Source organism: Leopardus geoffroyi, chromosome B3, assembly GCF_018350155.1.
Source record: "Leopardus geoffroyi isolate Oge1 chromosome B3, O.geoffroyi_Oge1_pat1.0, whole genome shotgun sequence".
Classification (NCBI taxonomy): Eukaryota; Metazoa; Chordata; class Mammalia; order Carnivora; family Felidae; genus Leopardus; species Leopardus geoffroyi.
The window spans coordinates 45,436,518-45,462,995 of NC_059337.1; the positions used below are offsets into that span (position 1 = coordinate 45,436,518).

The 26,478-nt window shown below is 42.0% G+C and overlaps 1 protein-coding gene across 2 annotated transcripts in view; it reads right to left on the minus strand.

Annotated features, from left to right (window-relative positions):
- Window positions 1–3,645: 3,645 nt before the first annotated feature.
- FAM81A (family with sequence similarity 81 member A) overlaps window positions 3,646–26,478 on the minus strand; it is a 78,315-nt gene continuing 55,482 nt past the window's right edge. For both annotated transcript variants that reach the window (XM_045449579.1, XM_045449578.1), the window contains exons 5-9: window positions 22,207–22,336; window positions 20,601–20,707; window positions 13,468–13,603; window positions 11,700–11,895; window positions 3,646–8,306 (exon numbers count right to left, since the gene is read on the minus strand). In XM_045449579.1, coding sequence (XP_045305535.1) covers window positions 8,182–8,306; window positions 11,700–11,895; window positions 13,468–13,603; window positions 20,601–20,707; window positions 22,207–22,336 — 694 coding nt within the window. In that variant the 3' untranslated portion in view covers window positions 3,646–8,181. The remainder of the gene's footprint in view (window positions 8,307–11,699; window positions 11,896–13,467; window positions 13,604–20,600; window positions 20,708–22,206; window positions 22,337–26,478) is intronic.

Genomic DNA, 26,478 nt, shown 5'->3' on the forward strand with positions numbered 1-26,478 from the left:
ACGTTTGCCTGAGCCACTAGTATCCTGGCCAGATTCTGGAGGGCCCAACTGAGGGCCTGGGAGTTGCTAACGGACCAGCAGGAGCCTGGGGCAAGGACAAAGGGGCTGCTCAGCCTGGCGCTTCTTGGTAGATGTGGGGATCGGTGATAGCACACACTCAAAAAACGTTAGCCAGTAGTAGAGGTGGTATTGGTTTATCGGAGAGCCCAAGCAGGGAACTTGCAAGGAGCCGCACAGATCCAGGCACAGGTGTGGAGAAACCATGATAATCACAGATACAATCGGCTCTCCTTGCTTGGGGCCATTCAGGAAAGCAGAGCCCTCACCAAGTATTTCAAACAGGAAATTTAATACAGGGAATTGGTCACCCAAAGTGTGGAAATGAGAAGGCAAGAGGGGACAGTGAGATGTTCAGAGGTTATAGCAGCAGAAAGCCCCTACTAACCCGTACCTGGAAGAACAAAGAGTTAGCCACTGGATGGACACTGAATGCTTGAATTATACGTAGTTTTATCTGCTAGCAATAAGATGTAGGTAACTTATTCCACCGGGTATGAAATTCTTCCACTGCCTGGCTCTTATCTTCATCAGGTTTTTGCTTCGCAGCAAGCCTTTCCCTGCCATCCTGTTTCCATGTGTACCTCCCCTCCTGGCACTCCCCTCCCTGAGGACCCGCTGTATCTTCCCCCAAAGCTCTTAAGATCATCTGACATACTGGTATTTCCTTGTTTGCTTATTTTCTCTCCCCACCTCTACCTCATGCTAGAATTAAAACTCCACGGAGGCAGAAATTTTGGTCTGTTTTTATCCACTGCCATGGCCCAGGCAGTGCAGAGTAGGTACTAAATCACTATTCTGGTTACAGCCTATCCTACTAGCACACTACTTGCTCCCCTACAAACCCACGTCTAACTTCTCTGGCACTCTGTTTCCTGTTCCAGAAAATGAGGGAATTGAGGTCAGTGATCTCCAAGGGCCTTCCCACTGAGGCATTCCTTGGTTGTGGTTCTTCCTACTGAACCAGATTTCCTCAGAGTTTCCAGTGACCACACAGGGGCAGCAAAGGACAGCAAATCCCCAGGGCTGGCCCGGTGGCAGGAGAGATTCCCCACTCCCCTGCCATGCTTCCTGGAGTCTCAAAGAAGAGTCAGATCTCTTCATAATGTGTGGCCCAACCTAGTTCCAGGAAGAATTAAGTCACAGGTCTGAAAATGAAACAAAGCGTGGCAGTTAGGGATAAAAACAGACCAGAGACTATCTAAAGCAATCAGACACGCAGGAGATAAGCTAATTATGGTAACTGAGCACTGAATTTAGCTCCAACTTTCCAGACATCTAGGCAGGGCAGCGATTAGGGTGAGGTGAGTGAGGCACACTCTTCAAATGGTAAATGTAAGGAGCAGCCAGAATCCTGTCATCAAGATAAATGTTAGTACAATGTTTCTAAAAATCTACATAAACAACAACAAAGTCCGCAATAAACAAAATGTCAAAAATTTAAAATTACATGCAACATGTATCTAGGGGAGCAGAGTTTTCTGTTTTGCCTCAGTTCCAAAATGGTTCTGGGCAATGTGGTTGAATCTAGTCTTTCAGGTTTGAAATGTTGCTCATTGTGCATTTTTGGCATTAATTTTGATCTTTAAAACTACTGTGTTAACACATTATCATTTTTTTTTTTTAATTTACATCCAAATTAGTTAGCATATAGTGCAACATTGATTTCTGGAGTAGATTCCTTAATGCCCCTTATCCATTTAGCCCATCCCTCCTCCCACAATCCCTCCAGTAACTCTCTGTTTATTCTCCATATTTAAGAGTCTCCTATGTTTTTCCCCTCCCTGTTTTTATATTATTTTTTGCTTACCTTCCCTTATGTTCATCTGTTCTGTGTCTTAAAGTCCTCATTAACACATTATCTTTGATCAAAGTTTTTGCTGTCCCTTAGAATTTTCCAAGGTGAAGGGAGCCTGAGTGGCTGAATTGGTTAAGAGCCTGACTTCAGTTCAGGTCATGATCTCACAGTTTGTGGGTTCAAGCCCTGCGATTGGGCTTTGTGCTGACAGCTCAGAGCCTGGAGCCTGCTTCACATTCTGTGTCTTCCTCTCTCTCTGTCCCTCCCCTGTTCGCACTCTGTCTCTGTCTCTCAAAACTAAGTAAACGTTAAAAAATTAAAAAATATATATTTAAAATTTCCAAGGTGAACGCCTCACTTCGCCTCACCCTAATCCCCTAGAGAGATGGGTCCCTCTCCCTAGGGAGCCTCTGCACCACTCAACAGTCCCCTGGCTGACATCCCCTTGCCAGGCACATGCCTTAAATGTCCTGGTACAAACCTACCACACAGCCCCGCCCCTTGGCTGACATACTTTGGCTCTTCCCCTTGAGTCTCGCACCAGACTCCCCATCCTTCTCTATACAACACCCCCAGCAGTAGCATCTACTGATCAGAACCAGCAAGTGGGACAAAACCTTATAAATAAAGCCCTGCGAAATGATCTCTAATAGGGACAACTGACATAAGATTGTAGAGATGAGGGGCACCTGGGTGGCTCAGTTGGGCAAGTGTCGAAACTCTTGGTTTCAGCTCAGGTCATGATCTCGTGGTTGGTGCGACTGAGCCCTGCATTGGGCTCTGCGCTGTCAGTGCAGATTCTCTGCTTGGGATTCTCTCTCTCTCTGTCCCTCTACCCCTCCCCTCTTCTCTCTCTCTCTCAAAATAAATAAATAAACTAAAAAAAAATTGTACAGATGAGACAGAAGGAAAGTTCTGGGTCCAAATCCCATTCTAGGCTGACAGATGAAGGTACAGAATTTGGACAGAGTGGTCAGTTGAAAGAGCAAGGAACTTACTACTCTAGACCAGGGCTGTCTGATAGAACTTTCTGCAATAACAGAAATGTTCTACGTTTGCATGGGACAATACCGCAACCACTCACCACAGGTGGCTATTGAGCATTTGAAATGTGGCCAGCGCAACCAAGGAACTAAATTGTTAAATGTATTTAATTCTGATTAATGTATATTTAAATTTAAATGGGCTAAGGACTAGTGCATTACAGGACAGTTCTATATCAGCGAGTCTCAAATTTAACTTGCATTAGAATCATTAGCGGGACTTATTAAAGCAGGTTGCTGAGCCCATCTCAGAGTTCCTGATTCAGGAGGTCTGGGATGGAGCTGAGAGCTTACATTTCTAACAGTTCCCAGGTGAGGCTGATGCTTCTGGTCTGGGGATACTTTGAGGACAACCAAGCTAGACAGTATTCTCATTCCAAACAATTGTTAGATATTGAACAAATCACCTTATATGGAGGTATGGGCTTTCTTGAAGCAAAATGGCAGCCTAGACTTAGAAGACAGGTATGGATTGAAATCCCTGCTCCTCCATCAATTAGCTCTATGTCCTTTGTTTCATTTTCAACTTCTATATACAGTTGACCCTTGAACAATGTAGGGGATTAGGGACATTGACAACCCTCCCCCACCTCCTCTACACAGTCAGAAGTCTTCGTATAACTTTTGACTCCCCCCAAAACTTAACTACGAATAGCCTACTGTTGACAGAAGCCTTACCGATAACATAGTCAAGTAACACATATTTTGCAAGTTATATGTATTATATACTGTATTCTTACAACAAAGTGTGCTAGAAAAAAAATTTTATTAAGAAAACCATAAAGAAGAGAAAATACATTTACAGTACTGTACTGTATTAAAAAATCCACATGTAAGTGGATTGCGTAGTTCAAATCTGTGTTGGTCAAGAGTCAACTGCAATATTAGTCAATATTTAACCTCTCTCTCTGCTCCATCCACAAAATGGAAAAATAGTACACACCAAGTAGGGTAATTACAAAGATTAAATGGGATAAAGTATATATGCCATTCAGTATAAGTTTTTAAAGATCATGTCTTGCTCAGAAAGTGTATGAGATTATATATGTAAACATGTAATTTGTAGCACAAGCAATGAGCAGTTCCACAAAATAGCTCTGTCAAGATTACACAGTGCCAGTGCATCAGTGATCTATGGCTGCATATAACAAATTAACCCAAAACGTAGCAATTTAAAACAACAAAAATTTATCATCTCGCGGCATCTGTGGGTCAGACGTGTGGACGTGGCTTAGCTGGGTAACCTCTGGTTTAACATCTCTCATGAGGTTGCATTAAAGCTGCCAGGGCTGCAGTCTCACCTGAAGGCTCAACTGGAGGGCTTAGGAATCCACTTCCTATTTTTTGTTGTGATAAGATATGTGTACATTTTAGTAATTTAACCATCTTTAAATGTACAGTTCTGTGTCATTGAGTACATTCATATTGTTTGCAACCATCACCACCATCCATCTGAGAACTTTTTCATTTTCTCCAACTCAAACTCTGGACCCATTTGGTACTGGCTCCCCATTCCCCACCCCACCCCTGAGCCCCTGGCAGCTATCAGGGTACTCTGTTTCTATGAATTGGACTCTTCTATGTACCTCATCCAAGTGGAAATCTACAAGGTTTGTCCTTTTGTGACTTGCTTATTTCACTCAACAAAACCTCCTCAAGATTCATCCATGCTGTTAATGTGTCAGAATTTCTTGTTATGGCTGCATAGTATTCCACTGTAGGTATATACCACATTTGCTTATTCATTCATCAATGTACACTTGAGTTGCTGCCACCTTCTGGGTCTTACCCCACCTTCCCAGCCCTCTCAACACTGGCCCCTCAGTGGATGTGGCTCCTCCCAGGCTGAGTCCTGGAGAAGTCACGCCTGCCCCAAGGATGAGACTAACTAGCCTGTGGTTCTGCCCAGTGCCTCCCCAGATTCAGGGACTGACCCAGTCTGGTCCTGTCTACTTATCTCTGCATCCAAGCTGCTCTTCTGTGTTTCAGGCGGGGATATCACTTATCTTTGGTGGTTAGAGTCATTTCCCATAAATGATCCCAGCAGGTAATGGGATGCTCTCAACCAAAACATGGACCCTCCATTTACCTGCTATGTCCCACCACCACCATCTCCCCGCCCATATCCCATATTTCACCACTTAATACCCAATTTTGCATTAACTACTTTAGCATTTCAAAAATTATAAGTGAGCCACTTCTTTTATATAATTATAATCTCCACTCTGCAGATGAGAAAACTGAGATTCAGAAAGGTGAAGAGAACTGCCCAAGGTCACACAGCGAGAAGAGGGCAGTGACAGAACCCCATATAGTTATCATTGAGTTTCCAGGATGTCATGAGTGGTTTGTGGGGTTTTTTTTCCAGGCTGAATAGCTGAAAGCCACCCAACATAACTCATCTCCCAATGCACAGAACCACAGTCCACTGCCTAGGACGGCCCAAGCACAGGGGATGAAGTGTCTGGGACCCTACCGTCCTATGGCACCAAATGGCCCCGCCTCCGTTGCTTCCACTGATAAACCAGAGGAAGCCAGTGGACCCAAGTGAAGCTAGTAAGGTGCCTCTCTCGGGTGCTTGGAACTAGGGCATTAAAGAGCAAAGGGCCTCGGATGGTGGAGCTGTAAGGTCATGTAGAGAAGGGGCTGTTGTCGGTGGGCTGGCAAGTCAGCTATGTGGGAAGCAAGGCTGTATCTTTAGAGGTGGGACAGTGGTGTACTTGTTAGGTGCCCAGAGAGTGGAAGGAGGCTGCCTGGTTTGAATCGAGGATCCCACTTACCAGCTGCGGGACTTGGGGCAAGTTGCCCAACCTTTAGGTGACCCATTTTTCTCATCTGTAAAATGGGAAAGTGAGTAGTCCTTAACTCATCACCATAATGAACTGAGTGAACACACACCAAGTTCACGGCACAGGCACACATGCACAGTAGGAACTGCCAGCTGGCATTATTCCAGCCTTGAAGACCCACAGACGGAGCAGCTCCCCGTGACTTTCCAGTTCCCAGTACGTTGCCTCACTCTAAAAAAACTTTTAAGTTTAAAAATCATACACCACATTTATTTGGAAATTTTATTCTTTTTATTGCAAATTTCTGGTAAAGGAAAGAACACGGAAGCTGATCCTCATTTAAACTTTGGTCATAAGAGCACGCTGTAGCTCAGTGGCTTACAACCTCAGCGGCCTTTGAATCACCAGGGGGCCTTTGACGCCTTACTGATGTCTGCCTCCCTCCTCCCAGAGGTTCTGGCTTAATTGGTCTAGGGGGGCAGCCCAGGCATCAATAGCTTTTTGAACTCCGCGGGTGATTCCAACATGTGGCCAGGGTGGGGGACCCTGCTGGAGCTCATGGCCTGAGCTTGGCAGCATCAGGAGCACCCAAGCAATTCCAGCGGACATCCAACCGTCGCCTGCTCACGTCACCCCACAACCCGAGTCCAGCTGGCCCCCCGTCCCTCTTCCCAAGTGTCACATGTGCTGACTCTTCCTCCTCAGAGACCGCAGAGGAGAGAGACACCAGAGGACGCGTGATTCTCTGTGCTGTGGCTTGTGCGTAAACAGGGGAAGCTGTACTAAATGTGGTTATTCTATCACAGAAAGAAATTCACTTTCTGGTTGCAAATGAGCACTAACCTTTTTTTTTTCATTGTCAAGTGGAAATAGTCTTCCTATAGAGAGAGATGCAAAGATTTGTGACAAAATAAGGAAATACGTGTTGGATGACACATTCCTTAGATGATTCCTCAGGTCTAATTAAAAAAACATTTTTTTGTCAAGCCAAAGAAGGTAAAATACTGTGTAGTGTAGCAGCATATTTTATATGGGTAAACAGTAATAGCCAGTTATATAATTCATTTATGAGTTATCCTAAAAATAGAAAATGCTTTAATTTTCCTGAGTCCTTGGCAAACAACAAAACACAATTTTTTTTTTTTTAAATTTTCAAGAATGGTCTTCCTTTTCCTGGGCACCCTCACAGTTTAGGACAGTGTGTGTCTCACCATCAGGTTTTACATCCACGGGTCAACAACTTCACTGGCACCAATTTTCAATGACTAGTCAAATATGGAGATTGAAAATAAAACACCCATCCTCTACAAAGCTGCTCAAAATGAAAGGTTCTTGACAGTGTTATAAATGCAATATCAATTTGATTCTCTGTCCATACAAAAGTATGAATTTCTATTCCATTAATAATACTGAATGACTAATGTCTTAACAGTGATAAAATTTTCAGAACATTTAAAAATTACAAAGGATCCCATTTTTACATCATAATTCTGATGTATTATCATGCCTTCTATTTTGTCTGTAAAACTTTTATAGGATACAGTGCATTGACGTGGTAAAACCAAGGCACAAGAATACAGTTACAATAAGTGTATATAAACCTTAGCACTTTGTGCCAATTTTGGAAACATTTAGAGAGGAGATCATAAAGCCTGAAAAATTCTCACATCCTATTATGATTAACAAACGATTAATTGTGCAAATAAACAGACTATCAACCACCATTCCATTATTAAATATATGGCTATCACTATACAGGCTGTGGATAATTGAAAAAAGTTTTCAATATTAAAACCTGGCTTAATTAGGTGGTCACTGTAGATATTGTGCCTTGCATTATCTAGATAATTGTCTTAAGTTTCCATTTTAATCTGCAATGTATATGGCAGTTATCAATTTTTAAGCTTTTTTCATCATGTAAATGATGAAGGGGGTTTCCAAATGTTAAATCCCTTGTCTCTACAAAAGACAGAAGATTTACAAGAAGATAACCTTATAAGAAATGCACAGATAACAATCATAAAATCCAAATATGGACTAAAAGGTTGAATTCTAATCTACCAGGACATTCTCTTAATTTAGGGTAAGGAGAAACACATTCCTGTGATAATTCATTAGTTTCTTAATTTTAAAAAAATCACCATGACATTTTTCAAAATAGTAAAGTCTTGGCTAGAGCGTCAAGCATTGAAGGAAAGTTAAGTCTTTTCATTCATAAAATGAAGGGGATAAAAGCCTTTCAAAATCCAGGGGCAGGGAGGATATTCCATTGAATTTAGAGAAGTGGAATAAAGTGGTAAAAGTTGTATTTCATACTTTTAAAAAAAGTGTTTTTGAGACTCAAGGTAAACGCTTAGACCCATGAAAACACATTTCTTGGCACATGCACGCCATGAGTAGAACAATCCCGAATGCAGTGACAGCCTGGCTACACAGGTATCTAGCTCTAGCCCCACGAGCAGAACCACGTTTGAGGTCTTTGTCCCAGCCCCCTTCACATGGGACCTTCTGGCTTCTGCATCTGTTGGATTTGCTTCTGCAGCTGGTCCTTGTCCAACTTCATCTTGGCTTCAAGAACTTGCCTGAGGGATCCTATACTTTCATAGATGGCTGTAAACCCTTTAGGAAGAGGTAAATTTCACAAGAGTTAATATTAAAAAACAATGTGTGTCAAGTTCTACAGCATATAGTAATAGTTGTTTTGGGCAAAAGCTATCAACAGATGCTAAAACTAATGAAGTAAAAGTTTGATAGGAAACAAGGCAGTTACATAGCTTGGGAATATCTCCCTACAGGTTACTTTTATTTTTATTTTTATTTTTTTAATTTTTTTTTAACGTTTATTTATTTTTGGGACAGAGAGAGACAGAGCATGAATGGGGGAGGGGCAGAGAGAGAGGGAGACACAGAATCAGAAACAGGCTCCAGGCTCTGAGCCATCAGCCCAGAGCCCGACGCGGGGCTCGAACTCACGGACCGTGAGATCGTGACCTGAGTGGAAGTCGGACGCTTAACCGACTGAGCAACCCAGGCGCCCCCTTACAGGTTACTTTTTAATTACAAAGGGGGAAAGGAACTATTACAGTGGAGAAACCTGGCAGATACTGCTATAACCAAGGGATCAAAGCTAATGTCACCAATGCCGGGAGAAACCAACACCAGGTACCCCTGATAAGGTTCCCTGAGAAGTGAAGGACACACCGCTTCTGTGGCATCGTCTGTCCAAAATGCACAACCTGAGGGGCACCTCGGTGGCTCAGATGGTTGACTATCCAACTCCCGATTTCAGCTCAGGTCATGACCTAATGGTTCATGGGGTTGAGCTTGGGATTCTCTCCCTCTCTCTCTGCCTTTTTCCCACTTGCGTGCATGTGCACACGCACTCTCTCTCTCAAAATAAAAAAATAAACATTTTTTAAAATGCACATACATACATAAATAAATAAATAATAAAATGCACAACCTGAATCTAATTAAGAGGAAGCAAACAGACTCAAACTGACATTCCACAAAATACTGGCCTGTATTCTTTAATGATGTCAACATCACTGAGAAACTGATCCACTACAAGACAGTAAATACAGAAAAATGATAACTAACTATGCTGTATGATTCTGGAAAAGAACTTAGGCCAGGGAAGGTCTTCTATAAAGGAAACAATGGTTAAAGTTGAAAACTGAATATTGAAAAAATCTACAACATATTACACTATATTATAGTTATTTAAGAGAATGTCCTTGTTCTTAGGATATATAGAATGAAATAATACAGGAGCAAAAAGGTATCATGACTTCTGCAACTTACTCCCAAATTATTTAGGGAAAAAAATTATATTTACACACACACACACACACACACTCATATCACACAATAAGATTAAGCAAATTTCCAAAATGTTAACAACTGGTTATATAGAGTTTTTGGGCTACTCTTACTGTTTTTCTAAATTTGAAATAATTTCAAAAGAAAAAGCAAAAAAAAAAAGAAAAAAATTCTCCCTCAAAAACACATTTCATATTATTCTATATTTATGTGGGTTTTTAAGATAAAGGTTTAATAGCTCCTGTTTTCATTAGTAAATTTAGAATTTTCTCAAAAAACTTTCTCTATATTACAATTAATGTCATATAAGGAATAAATATTACTTATTTTAAAAATGTTCTTATTAGAAAGATACAACATATGAAAGAGTAGGTTACAAATCAGCATGAGCTTCCATTTGAAAAAGCACATATATATATCACATATGTATAGAAAGATTTATACAAAGATGACAGCTGAGTGAGAGAAGTTATGAGTATTTAAAAAAATATTTTGCACTTTCTTATTTTCCATTAAGAAACATATTGTTTTTAGAATAAGAAAAAGTAAATATTTTTATTTTTAAAAAGCTCATATGCCTTTCTTAGTAGTAGTTACTAAATCTTAACAACCTCAGTGGCATGTTGAATATACAATAACAAACCCACCCAGAGAATGATGCAAAGGTAAACACTGATGAGGGGCGCCTGGGTGGCTCAGTTGGTTAAGCATCTGACTCTTGGTTTCGGCTCAGGTCATGATCTCACAGTTCGTGAGTTTGAGCCCCATGTCGGGCTCTGCGCTGAAAGCTCAGAGCCTGCTTGAGAGTCTCCCTCTTTCCCTCTCTCTTTGCCCCTCCTGCACTCATGCTTTCTCTCACTCTTAAAATAAATAAATAAACATAAAAAATCACTGATGAAATATTCAAATACCATATTCTAATAGCCCCAAAGACAAAGAAAGAAAATTCATTTTTATCTTCACAAGTTCTTGAATTCATAAATTTATGTGTGATTTCTACTTAAAAAAAATAATAAAACTTCTGGTGGTAACAACAAAACTATTCTTGGGATAACTACTTTTATTCCCATGTGGCCAAAGTAGAACGATTCCGCAGGGGAAAATTATGGAATCATGGAATTGGAGGCAGCTGGGAGATAATGTAGTCCCCCTCGTCACATTGTAAGACTGTTTTCTTTTTCCCAACCACACCCAACCAGCTTCCACTTGAATACTTTCAACAGCAAAGAACTCTCAGGCTCACAAGCCACCAGTGTCTTTTTAAAAAGAACCCATTACCTGAGGATATTTCTGCCCTGTGTTAAGTTAAAATCTGTCTTCAGGTAACTTCCAATTCACTTACTGGTTCCAGGTCTGTATTCCTGAATTCACAGAGTAACTAAGTCTAGCCCCTCTTTTATATGCAATAATACTTCAGACGTGGAATATAGCTTTAACAGTTTCTTCCGAACAAGTGTGAATTAATGGGCCCTGTTGACTTGTGAGCAGAAGAAAATCATTCACTGCTGTGGTAGCATACTGCCAGCAGTAATAAAAGAAGCCTTCAAAAGTCCCGCAAAGATATGTGTTTATTTCTGAGACACACCGACAGTGGCTATAAACAGAAAAGAGCCCTCAGATGGCATTAAAGAAAACGCACACAAGGGACGCCTGGGTGGCTCAATCGGTTAAGCGTCTGACTTCAGGTCAGGTCATGATCTCACGGTCCATGAGTTTGAGCTGCGCGTCAGGCTCCGTGCTGACAGCTCGGAGCCTGGGACCTGCTTCAGATTCTGTGTCTCCCTCGCTCTCTGCCCCTCCCCTGCTCACATTCTGTCTCCCTGTGTCTCTCAAAAATGAATAAATGTTAAAAAGAAAGAAAGAAAGAAAGAAAGAAAGAAAGAAAGAAAGAAAGAAAGAAAGAAAGAAAGAAAGAAAGAAAGAAAGAAAGAAAGAAAGAAAGAAAAGAAAGAAAGAAAAGAAAATGCACATTTGCAAGCTGAGCAATTTTGGTTGGTTTGTCCATCACGGTGGCTTTCCATGTACTTGGAAGTGACACAACATTTTAGTTCACTACAGCACAGCTACTCAGAAAATCACCTAAGGACATTTTACCGTTATTACCATCAGCCGGGGTCACAGTAGTTGCATTAACTGGTTTTCAGATCATAGTGAAAATAAACCATGAGAGCTGTTTTCTTTTTGGCCTACCAGCATCAACTTCTGCCTTCATTTCCTTCATGTCCTCATTCATCTGTAACTCCAGCTTGCTGATGCGCCCATGAACCTTCTCCTCTTCCTGTTTTGTTCTCTGCACCTCCATATTCTTCTTCTGACTCTCTTCTATTTTGTCAAGTCTGGCTGACATCTGGCTCAGCTTCTTCTCCATGTCCCTTTCACTGGCTCCCTGAGATCCGTGATAAGAATTGCACCTGGTTACTCCAAAAGGAAAGTCTGTACTGCACTCGCATCAGTCCTAGTATCATTTAACAACAATCTGCAGGGAACAGAATCGCAAAGGTGGCTTGTTGCTCACTCAAACATCCATTCTCCCGTTTCCTTAACAGACCCCCAATTTTCAGCACGGTGTAAGCTCACCCAGAATTAAGGCTACATTTTATATAGTCCCCTGAGTTTAGTGCGGCCATAAGATTAAGTTCTGGCCAACAAGATGTATGTGGCAGCTTCTAGGAAAAGCTAAAAGGCAGCTGAGACATGGCCTCACCCCTTCCTTTCTCCTTCTGTTTCTGCAATTCAGACGTAATGGCTTGAGCACTAGCCACCATCTTGAACTATGAGAACAAGGGTCACTCTCTAGAATTGGCAGAGGTAAGCCAGAAGAATCCTAGGCTGCTGAGGACTGATAAGCTACCACATCAGCGCTGCACTCCCTACACCCAGACATCTTTTATGTGAAAGACAAATAAGATGCCATCTATCAAAGCCACCGTTATCCTGAGGTTTGCTATTAGTTATTAACCAATCCATGTGTAAAAATAAACAGTGATCGAAAGACACAGAAGCCTACAAATGTAGTAGGATGAAATTAAGCAAATCAATCAGTAGATCTGATAATATATGGGAGAACACTTAAAGAAGTATTTGATATATTAAATATTGTCTTTCCTTTTCTTTCCAGCGTGCTTGGTTTTTGTGGGAACCTGAATCTGCAGGTGAGCCTTGGAGGCCAAGACTACAAACACTGAGCTTTCTTTCAGTCGGCTATTGCATGACCTAGCTCTCTTGATGTTATACAATGTGCTCTGCAATCCAGCAGATCAACACTGAGAGCCAGCAGAGTCAGAGATGCAGACTGCACCGGATGTTTCTGCTCCATCAAAGTCCAATAGGAGGAAGCAGTGCAAGAGAAGAGAAGGGAGAGGAAGAGGGTCAGGCTAAACGACCAAAACACAAAAAGATTTGCCTGCCAAATGCCAGTTTCAGAGCCTACTGACTTTGAAGACTCTACATGCAAGGCTTTCTTGATGGTTTTATGGAGCAGTTCTGCAAACCTTAGTTCTATAGGAGAATGGGCTAAAAAGAGAAGAAAACAGTAGATTTTGTTGATGCGTTGCACCGTGAGTGTGCATACTGTGGTTGTAGTGTGATGGCGGGGCCTAGTGGGAGAAACCTGGCCAACGTCGTGTTTTCCAGAAGACAAAATTAAACCAAATAGGATGAAGTTCGTAGCTGTTAGTTTTATTTAGAAATGCAGGTGGACAATTTGGTTCACTAAGGCCTTGACTTAAATTCATCTTAGCTGAAAGTACTAAAATTTTCTATTTAGCCTTTATTAACCAAAACAAATCCAAGCGCTCTCTTTATAACGAGTACAAAGAAAGGATTCTCAGGCAAGAAACAACCGAACAACTTAATATGGTGCTACATAAGTCAATACTAAGTTGCAAGGGATTATTCATAAACATTGCAGGCCCCCACTGAATAACTTCACTATATTGTGCTAAACACCAATACCTACACTGTTTTCCTTAACAACCAAGGAAAGCTGATCGATTTTCTGTAAAAGTTCTTTTTCTATCCGTTCTTGTTCCTGTTGCAACCAATTCCGTGCAGATAAAATCTCATTACTGAGCTCCTCAATCGTACCTTTAAATCTAAAATAAGAAAGTTAGTAAGTTAGATGTAAAAAAAAAATTTTGAATTACATCATATAACCTCAGTCTCTGGCTATCAAATTTCTCACAAATATGTCAGCATTCACCTCGGCTCCCTCGGAATTACAAGCTTACCTTCCCTTAGAATTGTCCTTAGCACTAAATTGGGGATGGGGTGCCAGGAAGGATGACACAACAGATAAGCACCTGCTAACACTTCCTACTGGTGTAGAGCTGATGGTGTGGGTGTTGAGGTGTCACACAGTGACATACAGCCACGCCCGGTGCTCATCTTTGCCTTCAGAAGGCCCCCAGTGCTCCTGGCTCAGAGACACAGTATCTTGGCACCCTTCCAGTCTCCTGTCTTTTCCTGGGCTCTTCCTCCCTCTCCCTGTTATCTCCCAGGACTGGAGCCTGGCGCCCCTTCTCTCAAATGTTCTCCAAATTGCTCTTGCCGGATACAGCTATTTCCTAAAAGAAAACTGAAAGAAAAAAACCCTAACCTCCAGTCCTCCAGTCCTTGTCCTTTCCAAATACATTAAAATTACACTCCACACTTGCTATCTCCTCATTACTTTTGTATTAGTTTTATTATGAAATAGAATAAAAGCAGAAGAGAACATATGACTTAAATAATAGTAATAATAAAATGGACACTGTGGTAGAAGACCCTAAATTATCTGCTACATGTTTTCCTCTTCTTTCCTATTAAGAAATCCTCAAAGAGGCGCACCTGGGTGGCTCAATCAGTTGAGCATTTGGCTCTTGATTTCAGCTCAGGTCATGATCCCGGAGTCGTGGTATCAAGCCCCGTGTCATGCTCCGTGCTGAGCATGGAGCCTGCTTGAGATTCATATTCTCTCTCTCTCTCTCTCTCTCTCTCTCTCTCTCTCTCTCTCTCTCTCTCTCCCTGTCCCCCCCACCCCCACTGTCCCTCTCCCCTGCTCATTCTCTCTCTCAAATAAAATAAAATAATAAAAAATTATTTAAAAAAAAAGAAAGAAAGAAATCCTCAAATGTGAACTGGGTACATGGCTGCCTGGCCAGAGACTACATTTCCCAGCCTCTCTCGCAGCCAGGTATGGCCATATGACCAGGTCGGGCAATGGATCACAACTGCCAGGGTCTTGCCACTATTAAAAAAGCTTCCTGGGCAGGAAACGCAAGCCAGCAGCCCCTCCCAGCTGTGGAGCTCAGCCTACAGCCCTGCCTGACCAGGAAGACTGACCACAGAGGCTGCAGCTTAATGCATTCACTTATTCTAGCAGTATTCTGATGTAGTCTTTAGAGTTTCTCCATATAACATCATACCATCTGCAAAGAGGAATAGATTTACTTCTTTTTTTCTAATTTGGAGTGCTTTTATTCCTTTTTCTTGCCTAAGTGCCCTGGCCCGGACTTCCAACACTGTGTTGAATAGAAGTGAGGAGAGTAAACACCCCCACCTTGTTCCTGATTTTAGAGGAGCAACTTTCAGCTTTTTACTGCTGAGTAGATGTTAGCTGTGGGTTTGTCATATATGACCTTTATTATGTTGAGATACATTCATTTTATACCCAATTTGTTGAGTCCGTATCAAGAAAAAGGTATCAAATTTCGTCAAATGCTTTTTTCCATACTGAGATAATCATGATTTTTTTACCCTTCATTGTGTTAATGTGGTGTATCACAATTATTAATTTACATATATTGAACCATCCTTACATCCCAGGGATAAATCCCATTCCCTCATGGTGTATGATCCTTTAAACTTGCTGTTGCATTTGGTTTGCTACCATTTTGTTAAGAATTTTTACATCTATGTTTATCAGGGATGTTAGCCTGTCTTTGGTATCTGGGTGATGCTGGATTCATAAAATGATTTTGGAAGTGTTCCCTCCTCTTTAATCTTTGGAGGGGTTTGAGAATGGGGTTTGGGGTGGGGGTTATTGAGTTTGTTGGCATTGAATGGTTTATAATAATCTCTTATGATTCTTTGTATTTCTGTGGTACCAGTTATAATGACTCCTATTTCATTTATAATTTTATTTATTTGAGTGTTCTTTCTTTTTTTTCTTGGTTAGTCTACCTAAAGTTTTGTCAATGTGGTTTATCTTTCAAAAAATCCCCAACAATTAGTTTCATTAATTTTTCCCATCGTTTTTCTTTCTTTTTATTAAACATTTTTAAAAGTTTATTTATTTATTTTGAGAGAGACAGCACGCACAAACTAGGGAGGGTCAGAGAGAGGGAGACAGAATCCCAAGCAGGTTCTGCACCATCAGTGCAGAGCCCAATGCAGGGCTTGAACTCACAAACTGTGAGATCATGACCTGAGCCGAAATCAAGAGACAGACACTTAACCGACTGTGCCACCCAGATGCCCTTCCGTTGTTTTTCTATTGTTTTCTAGATTCTATTTATTTTTGCTCCAATCTTTATTATTTCCTTCCTTCTGCTGTCTTTATGCTTTGTTTCTTCTTCTTTTTCTAAAAGAAAGAACATATCTTTCAAGATATCTCATATAATTCAAGAGTATCTCATATTCCTTGAGATACAAAGTTAGGTTGTTTATTCAAGATCTTTCTGTTTTCTTAACGTAGGCATTTAGTATTGTAAACTTTCCTCATAAAACTGCTTTGGCTGCATTCCATAAGTTTCGATACTTTGTGTTTCCATTTTCATTTATTTAAAGATTTTCTAAATTTCCCTTTTGATCTTCGTTGGCCCATCTGTTGTTCAGGAATGTGTGGTTTAATTTCCATATATTTGTGAATTTTCCAATTTTCCTCCTATTACTGATTTCTAGTTTCATGCTATTGTGGTCAGAAAAGGTACTTGATATGATTTTGATCTTCTTTAATTTATTAAGGCTTGTTTTGTAACCTAACATATGATCTATCCTGGAGAATACTCTGTTTGCACTTAAGAGAAATTTGTATTCTGCTACTGTTGGATGGAAAGTTCTGTACACGTCTGTTAGGTTTCTAGTTGGGCAGGGCTTCTGCCTATGCTCTGAGGTCAGGGGATGGGAGGAACAGCTGGCTGGGCTCCCCAGTCAGATGGGCCTACAAGCTGGGCTCTGCATTCAAGCAGGGCCGCTGGCTGGGCGCCCTGGCCAAGTGGGGCTGCTGGGCTAGACTGCACAATCAAACAGAGCCACTAACTGCATTGGGCAATTACCTCTGGTCAGCTGAGGTCTCAGACTGTGTTCGCTGGCTGGGCAGTTCACTGCTGTTTGGACTCCATGATTAAGGGCTGCAGGCTGGGCTCCACAATTGCACCCAATCAAGTGGGACCCCCAAGCTATGCTTCCCAGCCAAGTGTTACTACTGGCTAGCCTCCAAGTTCAGCTGGCTTCATCATCAGACAGGGCCTCAGGCTTGCTCCAGGACTGGGCAGGCTGCTGGTTGTGCCACACTGTTGAGTGAGGTTCCTGGCCAGGCTTCCTGGTCAGGTGGCACCAGCTGCTATACCTCACAGTTGGGTGAAGCTGGTGGCTGGGTTTTGAGATCAGGCAGAATCATTGTCTGGGCTTCTGTTTGGGGGAGGGGTTACTGGCTGGGTTCTCTGCTTGGGCAAGGCTACAGGCAGTGCTCAACAAATAAGTGGGAGCAGTCTGGGCTCCACTTGCTAAGCAAGGCTGTAAGCTGGGCTCCACAGCCAGGTAATGTAGGGGGGCTCCAAGGTCACCTGGGGTCACTATGCAGGCTCCCCAGTCAGGTAGGGCTACAGGTTACAGCTTTTATTTTTGATTATATTTTCTAGAAGTTCTATTTCGTTGTTTTCAATTCTGACTGATCATTTTTAATAATCTCTCATTCCTTAGTCATACTTTCAAAATGTGTGTGTGCGTGTGTGTGTGTATACTCACACATACATATACATCACATACAAATGTATGTACGTACATGTATACTTATTTTATCCAATAATTCCTATATATGCAGTATTTGGACATCAAATTCCTCTTTTCTCTGTTTCTCCTGACTCTATCACATGTGTGACTTTTTTGTTTGTATTGTTTTACGATTTTTGATTATACATTCATGCTCCTTAGAACTTGATCTGTTCTGGGAAGATCTGGGAAGCCTTCAGGACTGGGTATTTACATCTGTTTCTTCCAGCTTCTTAAGCCACCACCAAAACAGGATCATTCTAAGATTAAACTGTCCACTGTGGTTTTCTTCAAGCTGCTTGGGTAATGTGAATTCTAGCTCTAAATTTATATGAAGGCTGTACTGTGGGGGCACATGGCTGGCTCAGTTGGTAGATCTCAGGGTCATGGGTTCAAGCTCCATGCTGGGTATAGAGCTTACTGAAAATAAGTAAGTAAAATAAATAAAGGCTATATTGTGGTCCTGAATTTTCAAGGAATATCTTCTATCCCTCTACCCAGAGCCAAGATTTAGACAGGTGAGTTTCCTTAGGCTCTCTTTGTGGAAAGGGCATTTTCCCTAGTTCACCCAACCAGGGTTTTCCCTTTGGGTAATCAATCTGACCTTCTGCCCCAGGCTTTGTCCCCTCTCCCCTGTGAAGAGCGTTTGTGTCTAGACTTCTAGACTTTAAACTGTAGGAAGGAAAATAAAGATGTTCGTGTCTGCTGACTAGTAATATCTCCTAACGAAGTAATTTACATAGGAAAAAATACCAACATGTTTATTTTTTCCTCTGTGATGGAAGGAAGAGGACTGAAGAGATTTTTCTGTACTTGGCAAGCGTGTAGGATCTATGAGAAGTGGTGACATAACTCAACGATTATATAATACAGACAATTAGAGAAAAAAGAAACATGCTTGTCATAAGAGAATTCCTGTTAACTCAGCAACAATCTTGACACAATATTAAATATGGTGATGATAAGATATAAGGACCAGGAGAATGATTAATTTAAAATCTCCACAAGTCTCTAAGAAAGTTCCACACTATGATCATTGTTAAACAATATATTAAGTCAAATACACACACACACACACACACACACACACACACACACACACACACATATAGTGATGACTGGCTCTGCTTAGGCAGGAAAATGCCAAACTCCTGAAGATTCATGTTGGGAGAAGATGTATGGTTTTGTGACTGAGCAGAAGGGCAGATGATGAGTTTCACTGTGGGCAAGTACAGTTCAAAGTGTTACTATAACAAAATGGGAAAGTATAACACATCATAGGGTGCTGACTGGATAGTTTACAATCACCCTAGTGCACACCTCTCCCACCTACACTACTGCAGCCATGCCCCCGCCTGACGATGTCCCCATCTCTGCTTTGCCCCCCACTTTTTAAAAATTTTTTAATCTTTATTTATTTTTGAGAGAGAGAGAGAGACACACACACACAGTGTGAGTAGGGGAGGGGCAGAGAGAGAGTCTCTGGAGACACAGAATCTGAAACAGGCTCCAGGCTCTGAGCTGTCCACACAGAGCCCAACACAGGGCTTAAATTCACTGAGCGCTAGATCATGATCTGAGCTGAAGTCGGATGCTTAACCAACTGAGCCACTCAGGCGCCCCATGCTTTGGCCCCTTTTGATTCACTTTCTTTTTTTTTCTTTCTTTTTTTAATGTTTTTAGTTATTTTGGGGGGGGGGGGCAACACATGAGCAAGGGACGGGCAGAGAGACAGAGGGACAGAGGATCAGAAGCCGGCTCTGTGCTGACAGCAAAAAGCCCAATGTGAGTGAGGCTCGAACTCCTGAATCTCACGATCGTGACCTGAGCCAACGTCCGACACTCAACCAACTGAGCTACCGTGGTGCCCCACCGTTTTCTGATTGCCACCAAGGCCATTTAAAAATAACTATAAATCTTATTATATCACCCCATCTGCCTCAAGCCCTTCAGTGGCTGTCCTTACTGCACTAAAGCCAGAGACAACAACCCTGCGTATGGTCTACAAGGCCCTGCTGCCGGCTTGCCTCCTCCCCAGGCCTTACTTCCCCTCCATCTCTCTTCCAGCCACCCTCGCCATCTTGCAGCTTCTTGTATGCCACACTCCTCCATCCCATACGTTCTTACCTCACTCTTCACCTAGTGAATCCCATTTCTTCTTCAGCTCTTACTTCAAACATCACCTCCTCAGGAAGGAGGCCCCATAACCAGGCCTCATAGCACCATTCATTGTATTAGCTTCCTGTGGCTGTGGTGACAAATTGCCACAGACTTGATGGCTTAAACCAACACGTTTATTCTTTCATAGTTCTGGAGGTCAGAGGTCTAAAATCAGTTTCACTGCACTAAAATTGAAGTGTGAGCAGAAGTGGTTCCTTCCGGAAGCTCTCAGAGGAGAATCATTGCTTTGCCTCTTTCAGCTTCTAGTGGCCACCTGTATTTCATGGTCTGTGGCCCCTTCCTCATCCTTAGAGTGCATCTCTGAGTCTCCAGTCTCTTTTTCCATTATCACGTGACCTTCTCTCATGACTCTGACCCTCCTGTCTCCCTCTTACAGACACTCTAGGGATTACATGGGGTCTACGAGGTAATCCAAGGTAACCTACCCATCTTAAAATCCTTAATCACATCTGCAAAGTCCCTTTTTGCCATATAAGGTAACATATTCACAGGGCTCGGGCCATGGTGATCTTTGGGGGACCATCATTCAGCCTACCACAACCATGCACCTTTTCTTCAAAGCAATTGCAACCATTAGTAATAATAAGGCATACACTCACTCAAGTCACTATTTGATTAATGCTCATCAACTCCTTAGACTATAAACTCCACAAGGATAGGAACAGAGTCTGTTTTTCTTTATTTCTGGATCCTTAGCAACTAGGCCAGTGTTCGCTATATATCTACTGGATGAATAGATAATTATCCAACTACTAAAAACCATAAGAAGGAATGTAAAGTGGCAACATGCTACAAGAAAACTTTTCCTCTTAACTTCCATTATTGTTTTCAGTTTGTTTTATGTGATAAATAAAAATGAAAAGGAAAAAAACCGTACTAGTGAATAGGGTTATCAAGAACTCGAACCAAAAAAAAAACGTTTATAAGCTGACTACTTACTTCGTATCCAAAAGCTGCAGCTGGTGGTTACTGTCTCTGTGGGACATCTTCAGTTTGGTGCTTTGCTCTGATATCGACAAGTCCACTCTGTTCAAAAGCTGAGAAATCTGGGAAAGAAATCTTGCTTGTAATATCACATATGATCTTTAGAGGTAGTTTCAGATAACATCTGGTAAGCTATATTCTAGTCGATGACATTAAGATTCAATATAATTTAATATATTCTTTTAGCAGTTCACCTCATCTTTCCACTTCCATTTTCTATCATACACACTCATCAGAAATCAAGACCAGGAGTGATGCCAAAATCCATGACGCTCTGAGTACTTAACTTTATAGTTCTCTGATGAGCAAGCCTAGTTTCTGCCCAGGACCACTACTTCCACCTGCTGGCACAAAATACAGTTATGTTTACTTTGGGATTTCTACCATTAATGTGGCTGCTAGACATAGAGAATGGAATTCTTATCACTTGCAAAATCCTTTGAGGTCCCAGATTTACCTCCATATCAAGTCAAGTCACCAGAAAATATAATTTGTAAATTCCATCCCTCCTACTCCTGGTTCCCACCACCCACCCCTTTCCCTGGTCTTTCTACTAAGAGTTAATAGAAACTCGTCCTATATGAAATGTCTTTAGTTTCTTCAGGAATTACGGTGTTCGATATTCCTCACTCACAGATTCATGGGACAAGTATTTATTAGATCCAGAACAAAAAAAAGTATGTCTCCTTCTATAGATTTCTATATGCATCCGACTTGGCTCGGCCACCAAGAAGCTTAGTATCTGCTGAGCATTTATTTTCTGTTGTGGTAATTCTGTCCTTACTCATTCTCCGAAAAAAAACTATTGGAATTTTGTTTTATTGTGGGGTTTTTTTTGGTGGCTTTAGAATACCTGTGTCCTTCACATAAGCAGATTTAGATCTTTATTGAATGTATTTTGAACACAAGTATCTTTACTCCAGCAAAGTGACCAGGTGCCCCTTTTTACTGGAATGGTCCCTCTTTGCATGAAGAATAGCAAGTAGGGCAGATACTGTGGGGCAAATCCTAGAAGACAGGCCCCTTGATGGCAAAGGGAAGCTTTTAAGTGGCCAAAAAGCAAATGGTGAAATGCCAAAAGTTATGCTTTATAAAACTGATCTGTGTTTCAAGGTGGAGTACTCTAAAATTCACCGGCCAGCCTACCTCTACCTTTGTCTGAATCCTTTCCCACCAAAGACTATGTGATGAGGTAGCACGTAACATGAGTCCCAGGACAGTAACTATTTCCTGAACCAAAAATGAGGACATGGCATATAACAGAATGCCTGATCATTTACCTATGCACGAAGTAGTTTTGGAGCCATAATTTAGAATTTCTGGAATATATTATTTGTTTTAGGAATGAGGGAAAAGAACCTTTAAAATTAGGACTCTACCAAAAAATTTGGCGCTTTGGTTGCTGTACCCATGAAGGGCCACTGCACTGAAACAGGGGGAAAGAAGAAATGAGGAAAAGATATGCATGTGCTAGGCGTCCCGACTGGTTTCTCATCACCATGTTATTCTTAGCTAAGAACAAATTACCTACTTTTAAAAGGCTACCTGAAGTAGGCCATACCTGCCCCTCTGCGTCTTTGATTTTTGTTTCCAAGATAAGTTTGGCAGCTTGCTGTTCTTTGTTCAGGTGCTGGAGCCCCTCATAAGTCGTTTTGTGCTCTGCAGAGAGTCTGGCTATGCTGGCGTCACACCTGTCCAGGCAAACGACAAAGCTAACTCTGAGTGAAGTTTAAAAACAAGCACTGAAGCTCCTTGACATACTCAAACACACAATCCCACTCAAAGAAACTGTACTTTGACTCATTCTTTTACACAGAGGTTCAAATGAATATAGAGAGCTCCCCTCGTTATGGGTTTTAAGTTAAACCACAGGGATGCTGCTTAATAAGAGTAGGGATGTCACCATCAAAGGAGCAAAGGCTTTACAATGCTCATGAGTATAAAACTGTACATGAAGTAAGAGCCCAATTACAGAAGGCCTATACAGCGTGCCGGACGGGGTCTGTCACTCTTCAGTGCCACCTCCACGCCTCTAAGTTCTCTGGGCCTTCTTTGGATCATGAAGGCAATTCCTTCTACATTTGAAAGTACTACTCCTAACCTTTTACCAAATCGCCTCAAGACGGTCAGCTTTGAGTGGGGTCCAGGGCTCGAGAAGGCTGTGCAGCGGGTCTGAGCTGCAGTGTAGGCTGCTCAGTCCCTTGGGCCTCACAGCTTGGCAGTGCCAATGGTGCTCAAAGTATCTGTGGCAGAGAAGCCGTGTGCGAAGCCTGTGTCGAGCCCTAGTAGGAAATTCACAGAATAGCTCCCTAGGAATACGAAACTAAGTCAGCCCCGTTCCAACCCAATCATCCCGCTCTGAAAAGTAGCCATTGGCTTGCTGCTGGGCCCTGGTAGCAAATGAGTTCCTGAGCACGGGACATTAAGTGACCAAGCAATCTGGCCAGTCCATCCTGAGCACCAAGCCATAAAGGGAGGCATATGAGCAGTGCTCCATCTTCAAGGGGAAGAAAAGCATAGACATCACGCTTAAATAGGTCCCAAAGGCGTAAGTACACTGCATGAGCCCACACTCCTGTGGCATATACTCTTGCTTCTGCCAACTTTCCTTTAACTCACACATACAGCCTCTTGAGGAGCTCCTGATGACCAGGTGGACCAGCGGAGGAAAAGCCAGACCTGGTTACGAAAGTCGTCAATATGCTGACACCTTCCAGAAGTAGACTACTGACACTTAAAAGCCCACTAGGGAGTGGATCTCAAGGGTGTTAAGGAAGGGAAACCACCACAGTTGGCAGAAGTTCAAACAATGTATCTGCCTAGAATAAAAAATAGCCAGATGTTCATGATTAATGGCGAGAGACATAGAAGAAACATATTGGAGGATTGGTGACAACAGGAAAAGAGTCATATATTTGGATTGCTCAGAACTGACACAGCATTTTTGGGGTGCCTGAGTGGCTCAGTTGGTTGGGCGTCTGACTTCAGCTCACGTCACGATCTCATGGTTTGTGAGTTTGAGCCCCATGTAGAGCTCTGTGCTGACAGCTCAGAGGCTAGAACCTGCTTCAGATTCTCTGTCTCCCTCTCTCTCTGCCCCTCCCCTGCTCACGCTCTGTCTCTCTCTCTCTCAAAAATAAAGAGACATTTAAAAAAAATTAAAAAATGAAACAAAACTGACAGAGCATTTGTGCTCCTTGTGAATGTTCTCTGTATCAAGGGAGCAGAGGCCCAAAAATTGTACTTCCCAAACAACCTTGGCAGCTGGTTGTAAATAACCGTAAATTACTTATACAGAGAGGTGGAAGAGAAGCCCTTATGTTCCCCTGGCAGGGATGGGCAGACATGGGATAAACTGCACATGAGAGGTTTACAGCCACTTCTAGGCACACTCCTGCAAATCACTCACTCCCATGTTATAGGCAGCTGATGTTTTCAATGGCTCCTTTCTGTGATTCTTGCACATCCCACTTTCCTGAAAGCCAACAGCAGTTTCCTTCACTTTGCTTGCTTAAATCTGCCAAAGGCTATGCAAGCTCTAACCTCCTGGATTAAATACCTTCCTGCTAAAATACTTAGAGTGGTTTCTGTCTTCTTGACCGAACCTTGATGCATATAGTCATATATCCGTATAAAATTTTACAAGGAAGCATGCAAAATATTAACCAGCTATCTTTGGATCATGTGTGATTTTTATTTTACTTTTCATTCTTTTCTAAATTGTATAACTTTCCCGCAATAAGTATGTATAATTTTTCTGATCAGAAAAATAATTACACAAGGAAAATATTTTCATCAACGGTCAGGTACGAAGAATGGGTTCCAATTTTATGGAATATGCACTATCCTACCATCTTTCTCTGGGGTCCCCATGAAGCAGAAATGTGGCTGGACTACAAGGAATCCAGAGCTAGAGAAATGTGGGTTAGAGTCACTGTCATGAAAGTTAGGTCAGGTTCAAGGCAATAGGTAGCAGAAGCAGAGAGGCGACAGTGGGAACCCCACTCCATAATTTACTCTTTCAGTCAATAAGTATTTGTAGAATGGCCACTACGTGTCACATACTAATTATACAAAATGAAGACATAGTGGGAACTTTTTTCTTCAGTACACATACCATACAATCCAGAAATTTAAAAACAGATTCTTATGCCACCACTATAAAAACCCTACTCAGCTTACATGTATATTTTCTTCTGTTACTGGTGGAGATTTTATCTGACATTTTGTTCTTGTTCATTATCCCTCAAATCAGACAAATCAGCTCAGAAGATTGGGAACTTGCTGAACAAGTCATTATAAATACACAGACTGAAGACGGAGCCAGTGACAGGTCCCAGTTTCAGTAAATCAGCGGTCTGCAATCTTCCTAAAAGCACCGGGAATGAATTCTTTAAGATGTAGATCTGCATTTAGGCCTCAACGAGCTTTATAAATTGTTCCCTGAGTGACTCAGACACTGAAAAGAATCTCATTGACTAAGTCATACAAAATATTTGCAACAAGCTTAAAAAAACAAAATATTGATCTAGAGTGTATAAGCCATGAATAAAGATTAAAGAACATGCCAGTGCTTTGTAGGCTTTCTAATAAGCAATAAGATTTAACTGATTTCCTAATCATTTTGCACGAAAATGTTGCAAATTAAAACTACTACCTGGTCTGTCGGTTAAACATGGTGGACTGAACACGTGCCCTTATTTTGGCTCCCTCCTGAAAACCTACCAAGATGACTCCAGATGAATTTTAAAAAGGGATAAATCCACAAGGACAAAAAATAATGGGAGGGAAAAAAAAGTATGGGGGAAAGTAGAAAGCAGACAGATGGTGCAGGAGATGGAGCAAAGCGTATATTTTGCTATGGCCGGTGCTGGGAGCTTGAAGGGCTCTATATCTGAAAACCAGCAGAAGCGAGAAGAAGCTTTAGTTCCCACGCGGCAAGACGGGCAAGAACCGGCTCCACTCAGGAAGCACACAGGAGCACACTTGTGACAGAACACAGGAACCAGGGTAACTGAAACCAGAGGTCTGAGTGGGGCCCTACTAGCTATGGAAAGCTCAAAAAACAAACAAACCAAAACAAACAAACAAACGAAAACCTGGATGAGGGGCACCTGGGTGGCTCAGCGGGTTAAGCAGTTGACTTCAGCTCCGGTCATGATCTCACAGTTCATGAGTTCGAGCCCTGTCTCATGTTCTCTGCTGTCAGCGCAGAGCCTGCTTCGGATCCTCTGTTCCCCTCTCTCTGCCCCTCCCCACCCTCTTTCTCAAAAATAAATAAACATTTTTAAAAACTTGCACCAGGGGCACCTGGGTGGCGCAGTCGGTTAAGCGTCCGACTTCAGCCAGGTCACGATCTCGCGGTCCGTGAGTTCGAGCCCCGCGTCGGGCTCTGGGCTGATGGCTCAGAGCCTGGAGCCTGTTTCCGATTCTGTGTCTCCCTCTCTCTCTGCCCCTCCCCCGTTCATGCTCTGTCTCTCTCTGTCCCAAAAATAAACGTTGAAAAAAAAAAATTTTAAAAAACTTGGACCAAATGAGTTCTTAAATAAATATGTTTAAGATACTGAAAAAAATCGAAGACAGATTAATATCTATAACGAGAACTCTGAATTATTAAACAAAAAAGGCAGAGGGGAAAGAAGAACAAGTGGATGAGAGAAAAATGGAAAATCCTGGAAGTAAACTACACAGTGTCTTCACAGACCTGAAAAATTCTAGACTGGACCTGACTGAAGATGGTCAGTTAGTTTGAAGACAGTAGCAAGGAGCTCACACAGAAGGAAGCAAAGACAGCGATGCGAAACATGAAAAAACAGGTAAGAGACAAGGAGGA